The sequence below is a fragment of the Lytechinus pictus genome, chromosome 10, assembly GCF_037042905.1.
Source record: "Lytechinus pictus isolate F3 Inbred chromosome 10, Lp3.0, whole genome shotgun sequence".
Taxonomy (NCBI): Eukaryota; Metazoa; Echinodermata; class Echinoidea; order Temnopleuroida; family Toxopneustidae; genus Lytechinus; species Lytechinus pictus.
Window position 1 is genome coordinate 20805444 of NC_087254.1, and position 17546 is coordinate 20822989.

The following is a 17546-nucleotide window of genomic DNA, read 5'->3' on the forward strand; positions in this document are numbered from 1 at the left end:
TTTTATCTTTGCTTTTCTTTTAGATAAGATGTGTCGCTGTTTTTTATCAAATTGATTTGGTGTTCTTTAAGTTATATAATATCCAAAGTTGACTTGCCACTTTTTAAAATATTTTAAAACAACTTTTGTTTCGTGCTATGTTCCTGTCATTGTGTTTTATATTGGTTATGTTGGTTGGTTGGTTCTACACTGATCTGCAATAGAACTGTATCATAGTACTTTCTTATCAAATTCTTTACTTTACTTCGAGATATAGGCTGCAGAGCCCTTTGAAGATTACAGCAGATGATGAAATGTGTTAATTGCCAGATATTCTTTAATATTACAAAGAAAATAATGGACCAATATTACGTTCTTTGGGAAGATCACATCTAATTCCACGTGAACATTAAATTGGTACCAATTAGGAAATGGTATATACTGTACAATACTATTGTGCGCTTTATGCAACATAAGTGTAAAAACTTCCTAAGTGGTGCTTGTTTTTAACTCCCCTTTGTAATTGAGTATTGTCATAATTGTGCATAGACGTTTTTCTTTGCTTGTTTGTTTGCAAGCATGAAGCAGATCGACGGCTCTGCCAAATATCAATCCTCAATCATCATAAACGTAGTCGAGATGTAGAAGTATAACAAGTATAGGAAAAATAAAAGCACGTCATTATTCACTCCCTTCTTGTTATTCCCTTATATGCATATAAAGCAACATGATATCATGTTATGTCTAAATAATTGTATGTGTGTCGATTCATTTTTTATTCGTTATTCTTTGAATCTTAAATTGAAACAAGCGTTTGTTCCCATTTTTTTATCACAAAATAATGCATCGTTTTATTTCTGAATACAAAATAATGCGCATTGACTTCTGAAAATGAAGTATATCACAGTTGGGGAACAATACAGGGAAGTAAAAACGGTGTTTTCTTTTTTTCGTATGTGCGTGGATAAGAATTGAAATGACCGAAATTTGTATATCTACTAATGGGAAAAAATCATTGTATTTTTAGTTGGAATAAGGAGGGTGATAAGGGCAGTTAAGAAGCTTGAGACAGCGGAAAGTAATCGTGAGGGTGTGAATTTGTCGGTGGGTGATTTTGTTTTGGTGCGGGTGTGTACTGTGTATGTGTACGCGTGTGGGAATCGTGTGGGTGTCTGTGTATGTGTGAAAGTGGTAGTATAGAGAGGGAGATTGAGAGATATACAAAGGTGTCACAGAGAGGGGGAGAGAGAAATTAAGGGTGGTCAGAAGACACAGGCGGACAGAGATAGAGAGAGTGAGGGTGGGATAAAGTCAGAAGACATGCACAGGCGGAGGGAGAGAGAGAGAGGGTGGAATAAAGTCAGAAGACACAGGCAGACAAAGGGAGAAAGAGGGTGGAATATAGTCAGAAGACACAGGCGGACAGAGAGAGAGAGAGTGGGTGGAATAAAGTCAGAAGACACAGGCAGACAAAGAGAGAGAGGGTGGAATAAAGTCAGAAGACACAGGCGGACAAAGAGAAAGAGGGTGGAATAAAGTCAGAAGACACAGGCAGACAGAGAGAGAGAGTGAGTGAGGGTGGATTAAAGTCAGAAAACACAGGCGGACAAAGAGAGAGAGAGAGGGTGGAATAAAGTCAGAAGACACAGGCAGACAAATGGAGAAAGAGGGTGGAATAAAGTCAGAAGACACAGGCAGACAATTGAGAGAGGGTGAGGGTGGAATAAAGTCAGAAGACAAAGGGAGAAAGAGAGTGGAATAAATTCAGGAGACACAGGCAGACAAAGAGAGTGAGAGGGTGGAATAAATTCAGAAGACACAGGCGGACAAAGAGAGAGAGAGAGGGTTGAATAAAGTCAGAAGACACAGGCAGACAAAGGGAGAGATTGAGGGTGGAATAAAGTCAGAAGACACAGGCAGACAAAGAGAGTGAGAGGGTGGAATAAATTCAGAAGACACAGGCGGACAAAGAGAGAGAGAGAGGGTGGAATAAAGACAGAAGACACAGGCAGACAAAGAGAGAGAGTGAGGGTGGAATAAGATCAGAAGACACAGGCGGACAAAGAGAGAGAGTGAGTGTGGAATAAAGACAGAAGACACAGGCAGACAAAGAGAGAGATTGAGGGTGGAATAAAGACAGAAGACACAGGCAGACAAAGAGAGAGATTGAGGGTGGAATAAAGTCAGAAGACACAGGCAGACAAAGGGAGAAAGAGGGTGGACTAAAGTCAGAAGACACAGGCAGACAAAGAGAGAGAGGGAGGGTGGAATAAAGACAGAAGACACAGACACAGGCAGACAAAGGGAGAAAGAGGGTGGAATAAAATCAGAAGACACAGGCAGACAAAGACAGAGAGTGAGGAAGTGAGGGTGGAATGAAGACAGAAGACACAGGCAGACAAAGAGAGAGAATGAGGTTGGAATAAAGACTGAAGACACAGGCAGACAAAGAGAGAGAGTGAGGGTGGAATAAAGTCAGAAGACACAGGTAGACAAAGAGAGTGAGAGGGTGGAATAAAGTCAGAAGACACATGTAGACAAAGAGAGTGAGAGGGTGGAATAAAGTCAGAAGACACAGGCAGACAAAGGGAGAAAGAGGGTGGAATAAAGTCAGAAGACACAGGCAGACAAAGAGAGAGATTGAGGGTGGAATAAAGACAGAAGACTCAGGCAGACAAAAAGAGTGGGTGAGGGTGGAATAAAGTCAGAAGACACAGGCAGACAAAGAGAGAGAGAGAGAGTGAGGGTGGAATAAAGTCAGAAGACACAGGCGGACAAAGACAGAGAGTGAGCTAGGAAGTGAGGGTGGAATGAAGACAGAAGACTCAGGCAGACAAAGAGAGTGAGTGAGTGTGGAATAAAGACAGAAGACACAGGCAGACAAAGAGAGAGAGTGAAATAAAGACAGAAGACACCAGGCAGACAGAGAGAGAGAGTGAGGGTGGAATAAGGTCAGAAGACACAGGCGGACAAAGAGAGAGAGAGGGTGGAATAAAGTCAGAAGACACAGGCAGACAAAGAGAGAGAGAGAGAGAGGGTGGAATAAAGACAGAAGACTCAGGCAGACAAAGAGAGAGAGAGAAAGAGAGTGAGTGAGGGTGGAATAAAGTCTGAAGACACAGGCAGACAAAGAGAGAGAGGGGGTGAAATCTCTCATTTTGCGTTAATCAGTTTATTTTTTATAGTCTACAGCCCGGGTCTACATATTCTTTATAATGTGTAAAAATTTATCGGCGTGCTCGATCACATGTCATTACAACAACGAAAGTTTCGCAATCAGTTGGATTCCACCTCTCATGTTCAGCCTTTGCATTCAAGAATATTTTCCTGGTGATCCTTTTGAGCATCTCCTCTAATAAACATGTCATAATGGTCCAGAAGCACTAGTTATGAAGACTATACCCCTCGAAATACATTATACACCTCAATATCGATTTTAACTCTGCATGTATTTTTTGTTGTCTAGGACGCTAAGGTATTTTCATTGTATAGTTTCCTATAGACCCCCTTCTTCTGTCATGCACAAATGCACGATCACTCGGCATACAGGGTATTCACGGTATTCATGGTATTGGGTGATACATAGGGCTATGACGCAATTCAAGTTGTTCAACCAGTTCATATATTTTTGTTGTCTTTACTAAATTTTATATATATCATTAATATAATGACGATGGCCATCGACAAAATGACATGAAGGTACAATAGTCACGAGTATCACCTCTATCAAGGAACCAAGCTAAGAAATGGTAAGTGATATATTTATTCTTTCCTATCCTGTTTTTAGAAAGTAAAATGTTTTCAATTCCAGTATGATAATATACCATGTCAAAAGTAGACCAATGCAATGTGTTGCAATATGGACCTTGTTAATAGGCCAATACTATCTATATTTTGTAATACATTTCACATTGACAAAATTTAGTGTAAATTATTTTTTTATCAGCAAAATATGTTTGGAAGTGTGGAAATGGGCAGTGCTCCATTCATCTGACCGATGACATCACATATTCACTTTTGTTTGGTATGTTATTACTGGAATATTAAATGTTTCGAGTTTCGTAGTTTCAAAGAGAAAGAATCTCTTGATTTAACCACATCAATTTACAGGGATGATGATAATTCCAGATATTTCAAGATGAAACCATGCTGTGTTTTATATTATCATAAATGTTTTATATTAATATACACAAGAGAAATAGTATGTGAAATAATCGTTTCCCTATAAATTTTCATACAAACATTTTTTGCGCGGTATATAAAACCTGTTTCCTGAAAATTAATAAAACTTGAATATTTTAAGGTATTTTAATTTATACACATGTATATACTCGATTTCGATTAAATTATGATTTTTCCTCCATTTATTCAAATCAACTTGGTGGACCTGAAATGATTTTTGAACGAATAAGTGCAGTACATGCACATGTATATCCAGTATATCTTTACATTAAGTTTTCGGTAATCTATTTTTTAAAATTTAATTGTTGGTGATAAACATTATAATTAAAACATCAATATTCCGATAAACTCCAGTATATCGGAGTAGTACTTCTACATGAAGAAAAATAAGAAACAAAATATTCAGGGCTCGTCGAAACTTAGTTTAACTTTGGGTTATCTAATTGAATATTGAATGAATGTTTTGACGTTGTGGAAAGAACTTTAGATATGCGCAAGAAATATCAATGTGTAACAGACCAATAATCAGTAATAGGATATGGATGTAAAGATCGATGGCATAATAGAATAAAACAAAAAAAACATTTGAACAATTCAAACAAGAGATAATTTTTACATAAAACAAACCACCGCGTCACATAGTTAACCATCATTATAAAGTTCCATATTGTTAATTTCCTGAGCTTATGATGGATAAATTCATAGTCAACATATCCCAGAGGTTATTTCCATATAAAGAGCAAAACAGAACATGAGCTGGCATTTTCCAAAGCATCACACCACGGAAAGTATGGGGGTTACCAGGCAGGTTACGCAATGACCATGACGACGTGACAACTTTTCTTCTAGACTACGTCAGAAATATTGCTGAGCATGTTTATCTCTGTATAGTCGGCTCCTTGTGTTGGATAAATCTATCACCATCATTTATTTTCAAAGCACCATTTTAACACAATATTAAGAGTATATTTTCTCCTCTCCTATTCCATGACACATTTACAGAGCGGACGGGTGTAAAATGTTTCTTTGAAGTACGAGGATCTTGTGGATATCATTCTTTGGATTACAAACGAGAGGATATTCCTTGAGTACTCAGAGCATAAGGTATTATTTTTTGGATTTCTAACGGAGTGTTTAGTAACAGCATCATGGCGATCTTTGTAAATGACCATCATCGTGAAGACAGTTTTTCTAGGCGTCGTCGAATAAACAACATCTACGCTCTACTATGTACAGCTGTCACGGTGTTCGTAGCCGGTATCGTACTCTCTGTCATGACTGGAGTGTCGTACTATGGTGGAAGCATCTGCTCAACCGCAGTTATCCTGTTCTTCGTAGGATTTTTCTTGCTCTTCAAGTACAGGCCAGCCGGACGTGTTACAACGGTGACCATGAGCGGAGGAAATCAGACGACAGTCCAGAGCTCGATGACCCATTCCTATCACCAAAGCATGCAGCATACGGTCAGGACATCGCGCGCACACAGTGTGGTCAGTTTGACCGGTGGGATCAATTCACAAAGGAGAAGCAGTATGACCGATGTCCGGCGGAGTAACAGTATGGCGCGGTTGCAAGATTCTGGTGTGTTGGGATGGGGTGGTGCCCCATCCTCGCAGCCTGTTGATAATGGCTGGATGGCTGGTGGAAGTCAAGGACAACCCGGACAGTATCCGCCTCCTCCTGGGACACAACCAGGAGGCTATACTCAACCAGGAGGCTACACTCAACTAGGACCTGGTCCCACCCAACCAGGAGGCTACACTCAACCTGGACCTTGTCCCACCCAACCAGGAGGTTACACACAACCAGGGCCTGGTCCCTCCCAACCTGGAGGTTACACGAATCCTGGTAGCAACAGACCGTAAGTTTAAATCCCTCCATCCATCTAGAATTCAACTCCAGATTATTTCTCAACTTAGCTTTATTTTTGTAAATTGATTTCTTGTTATGATTTAACAAAAAGTGTAATAATAAGGAATGCAGTCGAGGGCCGAGATAAATTGATAGGTGTTAAAAAAATCATGTAGGGGTTCAGACTTATTGAAGAAGATTAAAATCATCTAACCTGGAGCTCTGACAAACATGTAATCACAAACCATCATGATACCGATTTTACCATGATGGTATCGTTTCATCGTCGTCAATTAAAACTGCACTCATTGAAAGTTACCATAATACAGTGCTTCTCTGTCAATCCAAACATAGGATTTGGTGACAGCCTGCGAGATCCTTACTTAATCAATGCTTTATCTCTAAATCAACTGTTCAGGTATGTTGTCATCGTCCATTTATGAATATCTATCTTTCCTTCTCCCTCTGTAATTAGTACCGCTGGAGGATATACTTACCCAGTTGGACCACCGGGGACAGGACCTGGACCTTCATCAGGACCTGACCCATATCCTGGAGCTCCACCTTCCTATGATGATGCAGTCAGACTACAAGGAAAATCATAGCATGGGCATCTATCAGTTCCTGAACTAAATATAAACTTAATCCTAACTAGGGTTGTCTTACCAGTGGAGCTCACCAATTGCGAGCTCAATACATGCGGGATTTGAACAGCTAATAAGAGGAGAGTCATTACATTATTGCATTTCCCGTGTCTTGTAAAATCACATATAGAACATCATGAAGAGATTTTTAGTGAACTACCACCTGACTGACTACTGATTGGAAGTAGATTTTACCGTCTTGTTAGCACTTCATTCTTAGCAGCTTTTCTTCTAGCGGACTTTGCAGTAGTTTTAAGACCAAGTCATGAGATACCAACGTAAAGCAACAAACCTTGAATCAGCGAATTTTTCTCTCTCTCTCTCTTTATCTAAGTATACCAACCATGTCCAGTAAAAATATCAAATCAATATATAGGCAAAACTATATTTTGAAGTGACATGACTGTTGAGAAAATCTAACATGTTAAAGAAGATTGAATTTTATTGAATTGTTACATTAATAGGTAAATTCAACTTATTGCATGTTTTTTTTTTCTTTCTTTTTTTATGTAGGGTCTTTCTTTTCTATTTCTATTAAATCCAATAACTGGTTTCTTTTTTGCAGTATACAAGGGATCAGCCTAGACAGGCCAACGGCTTATTGCTGATCCCCCACATCCACTGCTACTTAATGTTATTCACTCCTATCTGTCCACTTTTTTACAATTGATTTATCGTGTATTTTTTTTCTTTGTTTCTATTGTGTATATTTGTATGAATATGTTTTTATATTGTATTTGTCATTTGAATGTTTTTATGAGAGATGTGAAATAAATTGAATTGAATTGAAAAGACATTTTCACTTACATCATTTAAAATAATAGGCTTTGACTCTGCCTAAATCGTATAGATCAAAGCATATTCTAAGATAAATTGTTTGTTGGAGTATGTACTTATGTTGCATCAAAGACTGTAGACCTATTACTTGGACATTATGGAGGTCATCATTATGTATAAAGCAATAAATAAATTATACATGTATATATTGTAATTCAGTGACTCAATTTGGATTCTTTATTGGGTGTGATCGTTTTCGTTTGATAATCGGACAGACAATATTGCGGGATTTCAAACAAGAGAGGAACACAAACATACCAATAACATGGGCCTACTGCAGTGGCGTACCTAGGATTTTCCACAGGGGGGCAAAACCGTCCGACGCCAAAAAAATTGACAAGCAAAAAAAAAAAAGTCTTCAATCACATATATAAATGATTTCGGACCAGAAAAAAATTGACAAGCAAAAAAAAAAAAAAAAGGTCTTCAAGTTCGTCAGGGGGGGGGGCAAAAAAGTTTTCAAGCTCGTCAGGGGGGCAGGGATACGTCCTTTGCATGGGTTGTGACTCGTCAGGGGGGCAGACTGCCCCCCTGCCCCCCCCCCCCCCGTAGGTACGCTAGTGGCCTACTGTAAGTAGTTCCATGCACTGCAAAAACACCGGTGTTGATTTAAAACCAGCCCGGAATCTATGTATGTCCACACCAGAGAAGTGTTAAGCAACACCAGTTTCGTTTTGGTCTAACACCAGATAGGTGTTTATGCAACACCAATTAGTATTAAAACAGCATCGCAAACTGGTGTTGTTTCAATACTTCTCTGGTGTTAAATCAACACCGGAGTTTTTGCAGTGTGCCATCATGCTTGCAGCATGTTTGGAGATTTTTATAGGGGGATATGTGCATTTGATATTAAAAAAGGGGGGAATGGAGAGCATGGGTTCATCGAACTGTTGACCATTGGCTTAGATTGAAAACCTTGTCAAGAAGGGTAAAAGATTTCAGACAAGAAAAGAAAAGAAAAGAAAAGGGGATCAGAGGTCATCCGGAAGCACTTTCTCGTAAAATATCTGACAAGTAGGAAAGAAAATAAAGAAAGGTTATTTCGTTCAAAACTCTCCGTTATTGTCAGACCTGGGGCCCGTTGCACAAAGATTTGCGTTTAAACGCAAGCAAAAAAATCAAACGCAAGTCCCAAATGCGCGCTATTGATTGGTTGAAAATCAAGTTGCGCATGATTTTTAGAGTTGCGATTGATTGCAACTCTTTCTGCAACGGGCCCCTGCCCTAAGTACATGAAGTAGCTAAGTGTCGAGATTATTCACTACATGTCGTCACAATCAAGAATACAAATAAAGCTTGACTGTCTTATCAGGCTAGCCAGTGATAAAAAATGATCAAAGAATACACACACAAAAAAAACTTCCAAATAAAAAAGTTCGTAATAAATGCTCTAGAGAAGTTTGCTCTGATAAAGGTCTGGAAATTCATTTGGCGGAAGCGTTGAGGTGTCAAAAACTCAACATGTCTTTTCAAGAAGGTCGCAGTACGCCCTCATTGACGAAAACCTCAATATTTCTATTTCATGTATTTCGACAATTCTGAATCAATATATGGCCTCTTTCCTTTTCACTCTCATATTCAAATCTATATGGTCTAATCTGTTTATCTACACAATTTCATTGGTATTTATAATTACAGTAATGAGTTTCGGTTAGAATTTTTAAAAATGAGCAAATATAACGTGAAGTATGAACTCAAAGAATCACAAACTTTCCCTCTAGAGACACAGCCCGCTAGGCTACCTGGTTATGAGTAATACTCATAACAATATCACTTTCCATCCAAAAGTGACGAGTTCTTCGCCTAAATTTTTTGGCAATATTCTTCATTTTGCAGAAAGCAGCGAGAGGATTTTTTTCTCTCTCTCTCACTCTCTTTGCAAGTCGGTAATCATAAGAGAACGTTGTAATGTAAGCGTATGGTTTCACATAAATTGTTTTAACAGTATTGCAGGACGATTAAAAGAAGTATTTGATTTCGCTTGTGAATAAAACGGGCGTTTGTCCCTTGTCCCTGTACTACCGCCACTACAATCATGACAATACGCATTAATAAGTGGGAGTGGCGTGGTTGGGATGAGGGAAAACAGTTTCTGATCAGCAAAAACAAAAAGAGGTGAAATGTCACACTCTAAAAATTGTACCCAATATTGGGTAAAAATGGGAACATGCTTTTTGGTTGGGTAAAAAGATATTTACAATAGTTTGTAAATTTTACGCAATGTTGCACTGAAATAGCCCAATATGGGGTAACAAAAAGACCCAGCAAACATGCATAATAATAATAATTATTATTATTATCATTATTTTTATTATTATTGTTATTATTTTTATTATTATTATCAATATTATTATTATTATTATAACGCAGTTCTTGTACAGCGTATATCACATTATGTCATAACTCCTATGCGCTTCCAAAGGACTTGGTTATTATTACCCTGGCTTGAGCACCGCAGCCTTTTAAAAGGAATTTATTCCTGCCAGGTACCCATTCATCTCACCTGGGTTGAGTGCAGCACAATGTAGATGAATTTATTGCTGAAGGAAATTACGCCATGGCTGGGATTCGAACCCAACACGACCCTCTGTTTCAAAGTCAGAAGACTAATCCACTTGGCCACAAGTCCACAACGCTCCATGTTCCCTTTCTACCCAATACTGGTTAAATTTTACTCAGCATTTCTAAAGTGAATCGATTGTCACTTTCGTGAGCTTTAACATTTTCACTCTGTCCACCCTGTTCCCAAACTGCCTGCCCCCCCCGCCCACCCCCAAACTCGCACACCATCAGGTACGCAGGTGGATGTTAGAGTAGCCGAATTTTTACAGATTTGACAATAAAGACCAACTTGACTGAACCATAAAATGTTTAACAATGGTAATTCCACAAGTTCAGGTGAAATAAAACTTTGTTTCACATGACAATGAGTAGAAAACTAGAATATTTCATATAATAAAATACAAAAGAAATAGTGAGTGATGTCATCAGTTCCCTCATTTGCATACCGACTGGGATGTGCATATAACTATTTTGTGAAATTAAGCGAAGCTTAAAAATGTCATTATTATTTTAAATCCGATTTTGATGAAATTTTCAGTGTTGTGCTCGTTGGATTTTTCTCTTTTTATTCAAATCCACTTTTTGTTGGGGGTGGACTTGTCCTTTAAATGATGTGAGAATGTGTCATACCAGGGGACTGTTTCACAAAGCCGTTCTTAACTTACGGACGATTTTATGAACGTCTTGACTTCGGAATGTCTCCCATTCATTGTTGGCTGCTGGTTCGTATTCGCCTCAGGCTTAATTCAATTGGACCTCGCACAAATTCAGTGACCGGTTTCTTTTATTTTCCTGCTCTAAAACCAACAGAGAGTGGTTGACTTCCCTTTAAAGTGTGTCTTTCTCTCGATGTCCTCTCTTTAGATTCTATTTGACAGTCTGAGTGGGCAGCTAGAGAGATGATTCATCGCCACGTTTATCCTCATCTTTGTATTATTAACATTAATTCCTTGCACTGGGCCCTTATGATCCTTCATTTTGAAATTCAAATCGGATATCATGAAGCATGGAGCCGGCGAAGCACACACCTTGTGTCACGTGACCACTGTCACCATGAATGCAACATACATACGTGCGAAAGTTTGCATCGACTGATCAAGTTTTTTTTAAATCTCTCTCTCTCCTTTCTCGCTCACTAGTCAATGTGACTCAATAAAAGGGTCAGATGTGCATTAAGGTCATAACTGAACTTGTGGGGAGATATTGGAACGAAGAGGTGGTACCTGTTTCTGTAGGGGGCAATTTCCACTTCTTTTACGGTGACATGATATTTGCTCCGGCGACAATAGCTCTGGGCTCTATTTCGTCTAAGATGTAGGGTTAGGGTAAGGATTGCAATAGGGTTTTATGCTAGCTTTAGAGTTATTTTTTGTAGGGTAGGCTATAGTGTTATACCCAGGAATGACGATGGTCAATCAATTAGTGTGTGGAATTTCGATCGGAACACTTATTGTCGCCGGAGCAAATGTCATGGAATCCTTTTTACCACTAACAACATTTTGTTTTGATTGCAAATACTCAATGAATCAATTTAAGAATGATTTAATTCGAAGTGACTTTGAGTAACTATCTATTTAATCCTTTATGGAGTTACCGCATCATCCAAACTATAAAGTCAAAGGTAACTCAAAACTGAATGAAAATTTCACTTTCACTCGAGATTCAGTGTACTCTTAATTATGGGGTTGCTATTATTCACTCAACTTCTTGAAGAGGGAACAACTTCATTGTGTTTCAACCAAATGTTGATCTACAGTACTCCATAATTTGTTATGCATCACTTTTATTATTAACACGGTGATTCTCTCATCACCCAAACAAGTCCCCTATAGGAATCCCTTCCACAAGAACAATAATCTTTAAGCCATACTGAACATAGTCAAATTACAGAGTATTGTTACTGACTTGCCAATATAGGGCTAATATTTCAATTAACACTATGAACTTTCCAACCCCTGTATTCGAATGAACAAGTTTCGACCAGGGAGGCGATGACTTTGACTGTAAAGGGGGCACAGTGAAAGGCTAGCTATATATAGGGAGATTGTTCAACAGGTGAGGGAAAGACACATGCCCACGGGAAGGGGCAAATATACAACCCTTAAAGGCTAAAATGGTAGAAAGCTATAATCAATATTGCGAGAATAATTAGCACGGTTAAGGGGATAAGGCACCAAATTTACTTTCCAAGAAAAATAATTTTAAATTATCTACTTCCCTATTCTTTGTATACATAAAGTGACATTTTGATTCCACAGGCTATGAAAGTCACCATTAAAAGGTCAATCTGTAACCATCTCTGAATAGAGAGAAATCAAACACGTATATGCACTGAAAATTTCTTCATATTCGGATGAAGACTTCATGTGCGGATACTAGACCACCATTCATGCAATAAACCACTGAATGTTCATTAATTTGTTAATGAAATCGGACGGGTTTATTGCTAAACTGGTCTGAGGATTTTTTTCGTGTTTTTAAAGCAAATTGCGAAGGCTTTGACATTGACTGTATCGCAAGAACTTCGGCTCCACTATAGATCTTGGAACAGAAAAAGTTTCACTTATAAAAACGAATTCTGGACAGTATATGCAAGTGATGACAGATCAGAGCAAATGGTATCAGACTCATCATTTCTTTTGTATCTTATCAAACATGTGAAATATGAAACATTTCCGTTTGTTTGAATTCGATTGCTGATAAGCCCTTTACCGAAACCACTAAAATGTATGATGTGTCATGGCAGGCACAAATTAAGAACATTTTTTGCTTTCTCGTTTTGAATAAAGTTATAATTATGAGCATTCCCATGTAATGTCATTTTTGTTTGACTTCTTTTATTTATCTCAACTTTTTGTTGGGTGTATACTTGACATCATGAAAGAGCGGATGAAGATAAGTAGTGCCCATATTTCAAAAAATTCTATCAACACCTTTTCTTTGATATATATAATCCAAAACTTTCCTAGCGTTAATCCATTAACTTGTTTCATGGATATAATTCAATTAACATGTTTAAAATGTTATAACGATAACTTTGAAGTGATAATGAAATTGCATTAATGAATATATCCTTCTTCGAAATCTATGAATGTTAGTTGATAGAGACATGCAGGCGTAATCATCCGGCCTTGTAATCACCGTAACTCTGATTTATTCGACTAGTACAATAATGTTTCAAATGGTATCGTTATTGATGAACTGAATAGGGATGAATACAATACTCGAATTTGGAAAGTGATCATAAGCGCGTTTGGATATTTATAATTTTACATATGAATGAATTAGATTAGAGAATTGACTAGATTTTTTTTCTTAGAAATGAAAGAAAGGAAGGAGGTTTCCTCATTAACTGTAAGTGACCCTTTATTTTGTTTTAGATTGTATAAGCAGAGTGAATGATCGTCATCGTAATATTATGTTTAACTGGATTATGAAAAAAATCACAGAACAAAAATAACCGATACGAATCTAGTTCGAATTCTGTCACTGAATACAACAATAGCAATGCGATATATACACCCATAATAAGCCCTGGTGAATAGCCCAGGGACCTATACTTTATTGAGTCACGATAGATGCTAAATGCTATAATAATTTCACTCTTCCGGTTTCTATAATGTACACAGCTCTATCTGTTCACACGTACTTCGATGTTTTGTTTTCCCGATATCCATATACATTAAGGGTGTTACTGATATACATGTAGGCCTACTTATGATATTATACAATGGCATTATCTAGAAAAAAAAATAATAATCGTCATAAAAAACTATTAAGGATACAAATTTATTCTCAGATCTCAACGGGACTCCAGATCATTCAAAAGTGTGTGCGGGTGGGGGTGTTATCATAAACAAAATATCATTTGTTTGCTTTATCTCTTAAAACTAATTGTTTCTAAAGATTTGTCGTTTACAATTTGTGTGATAGATATAATGTGTTTTATTACACAATTAATACACTCTGAATTAATAAGGCCATGGTTCTAGGAGTAACAGCGGGATATTTTTACCATGTTTTAAAGGGGTGCAAAATGCTGTCACTCCTTCGACCTATCCCCATTTCCACCCTCTATTTTTTTTTTTGGGGGGGGGGTTCTTTTTTTTCTTAGAGCACACCGTTTACGTTCTACTCCTGTTACCTATTTGCCCCTTACGTGTAAAATAGATTTATGGCATATCTGTCAGTGTCTCTTTTCTTGAACAAAAAATTGGCTAATTATTATCCCCGAGACATCCCTTTTGTATTGTCTGTGAAGCACATCAGTAGACTCTTAAATGGGTACTTGTCATCGTAACCTAATCCAAAATGTTTCCTAATTGAGTTACTATTTTAGGGATGACTGCAGCGTTTACTCGTAGACACTGTTCTATAATTACGAGGTAATGAGAAACCTATTTGATCCATGTTCTTCTACGAGTTTTGATCTTGTCAAGATACCATTACACAGTGTTAGCATTAAAGCTGTCTGGTGGCTTAATCTTCTCGGTAAGTGATAGTTTTTACTATTCCATGGATAGGTGATACGCATTCATGATACACTAATGTGATTAGTTGGTTTATTACTCATACAAGTGAGCAGAAGTCATAACGATATTGTCACGATCATTGAATGGTAATATTGCCAAACGTTTTTAAATGACTTCGATTAGAACACGATAGAGCAAAACATTAAAGTATATAAAGTAAATGATCGAAGAAGTAGGTAATCAAAACTAATAAACGCATTCATATTTCTTTTCCATCAGTGATTAAGCTAACATCAGTGTTGTTGATATCATAACTATTTGAAAATGCACATGTTAAATTATTCCAATTTAAAAGAGGATATACATCTCTATCAGCCCAATTTCCGGACTGAGAAAAACGGATATGAACTTTAACATTATTGTTGCATCCTTCTAAAATGAAAATATAGCTTCTCTCTCTTGAATTAGGCCTATATGTATGTTTGTCACTTCAAAAGTACATTGCACTTTTCATGTATACATTGTCCATGAAGCTTACATTTGATATAGTGGGCGTGTTGTAATGGCGATTTGGTATACAAAACAGACTATTTCCCTCTTTAATCTTACTGCTTAAAGATTATGATTCTGAACTGAAGCGCCATATAAGGCAATGAGAGGAGATACAAGTATTATAGGTCTATACCGACAAGCAACATTTATAACTGATTGTTGATAGAAATATAATAAAAATCGATTTTTACAATTTATTGATATATCATTCATCTGATCGGATTTGGATTAAGATAAGTACGTCCTTGTAAAAATACATCCAGATGAAATACAAATGAATGTGGTTCCCGTAAGAAAATGTGGTGATAATAATGTTGACCGGATACATATCCGATAATGTCTAAAGTATTTCCGGATTGGAATACAAGGGAATGACGTCAATGGGCTTAAGACTATCATCGTTCATCGTTATACCCATGCACGGATATTAGGATTTATCTGTTTTCGTCTATCATATACATGACAAGTAATATAAAGATTGCTTAACCAACTTTTTGCCGGGCCATAATTTCTTTTAACTTAAATTTAAAAAAAACTTCCATAGATATTTTTAAACATGATTATACCATGATTACTGAGGTTAAATATAGGAGATCGAGTTTGAGCTGGGAAAGAGCACAATATATTTCATAATAAAAACAACTGAGAATTCAAGTGCGAATAAGAGTTTCAGCATAACTTTATTTACAAGCATTTCGTTCAATATGAGTACAAAAATATAAAGATCTGAACATTTCAATTCATCTATTATCAACATGATTAATACAGAGCGAATGAAGAACTTTTCATGGCGTCAATAAATCTTCATAACAACCCAAATTCATGAAATTATAGAACGATTACTACATAATTTTTATACATCATTCACGTCATTCAAGGCATCTATAGTACACGATGCCAAATCAGCAATATGGAGATAAACTTTTTGGCCCGTATTCTGAAGTCGGATTTAACTTAAACTCAGGTTTAAAGTTGTGGTTTAAGTATGGAAAGCCAATTGTTACATAAATCACTACCAGTAGAGGAATCATATTTCAGCTCATTTGGCTCTCAAATCATTCATACTTGTCTAGGAAATATAAATAGATGATTGTCTTCACCATTGAATAATCAGGAAAGAGCACAGTAAATATAAGAGACATACATCTTAATAAAAATTTTGACATTTTTGGCTTCCCATAATTTAAGCACAGAGTTAGACCATGGTCTGAGTTAAACCTGACTTCAGAATACGGGCCTTTTAGTCAGGAAATACTGTAACAGTGCAAGAGAACATTTCAATGATCACTGGGTTGGACTCAATCTCCTCTACTTCAAGGTACATCGCGTTGTTTACCAGATTGGACAATTAACATTTCAAATATATTTTTCTTTATTCACATATATAAAAAAAAAGTCAATGATAATAATACAATGATTATAATAACAGCATGGGAATATCACCTTTAATTTTATTGTAGAAAAAATGTCCTTTCGCCATAGTATTTCCCCTGTCCAATCGATACTTTTTTTTTGGGGGGGGGGTGAACCATCGGGAACTGTATAATGAATTCATAGATATTACAAATTTCCAGTTGTTTGATATCGTTTTTAGGGTGCACTTTCTAAAATTAAAACTAAATTTAAAAATCTCGTGGTAAATTTATTGAGTCATTTTAAAAGTCATCATACAGAAAAAACAAATTCGGACTTTCCACAATTCCGCTATCAGTTGCCACTAGACATGCTAGATCACTGACCACGACTCGTTTTTACCCTTTTCGTTATCAATGTTATAGTTGTACTGTATCACTGGCTAATTATTATAGCAAGATTTAAAGTAAACTTTAGTATTCATGTTCTATAACCTTCTATTTCCCCGGTTATTATTATATTTTTCCAGTCCATGTCTCTCCCATCACCATAGAAATGCACGTCGACAAAACTTGCTGACGTCACTGTCTTCCTTCGTCTTGCCCCGATATAACCGCCATCAGATAATCCGATGTTTCATCTTCTCAACATAGTAACATGGTTTACTAACATGACCAAGTCTAACAATAATCATTTCATTTAAGGCGGGATGGAGGCAATCACCCCCATGTATTTTCAAGAGATTAAGAAAGAAAACCAGTTGAGAAAAGACAAAAAAAAGACGCGGAGATGAAGATCTCTACATCCTTATAATTCTATCCATGAAATTGTGGATGAAGATCAGTCAACAGTTAGAAAATTAATGACTTCTTTGTATATGCATAAGACTAGAATGAAGTTGGCAATCTTATATATTTTGGACCGGTCCCTTATTGCGATTTGACGAAATCAGAGTTGGAAATGAAGATTGTTTTTTTCCTATAATGCCCATATTCTTTATTTGATAAAAAGACAAATCAACACCACCAAAATGCCCTGGTACCCCCCCCCCGTAATTTCATGATTGCTATATTGATTTACCACTTCGTTTAAATGACCATTTCCTCTTAAAATG

At 37.0% G+C, this 17546-nt stretch overlaps 1 protein-coding gene across 1 annotated transcript; it reads left to right on the top strand.

Moving 5' to 3' along the window:
• Positions 1-3191: 3191 nt before the first annotated feature.
• LOC129269254 (basic proline-rich protein-like) lies at positions 3192-7647 on the top strand. Its single transcript, XM_054906727.2, has 3 exons — positions 3192-3728; positions 5164-6022; positions 6488-7647. Exons 2-3 carry the CDS (start codon positions 5310-5312, stop codon positions 6615-6617), a joined length of 843 nt encoding a protein of 280 aa, XP_054762702.2. The 5' UTR covers positions 3192-3728; positions 5164-5309; the 3' UTR covers positions 6618-7647.
• The last annotated feature ends 9899 nt before the right edge of the window (positions 7648-17546 follow it).

Bases quoted from the DNA above. Each gene is read 5' to 3' on its own strand.
- LOC129269254 (XM_054906727.2), top strand. From the start codon at position 5,310: ATGGCGATCTTTGTAAATGACCATCATCGTGAAGACAGTTTTTCTAGG. The intron at 6,023-6,487 runs GTAAGTTTAAAT...CTCTGTAATTAG, and splicing joins AATCCTGGTAGCAACAGACC to TACCGCTGGAGGATATACTT.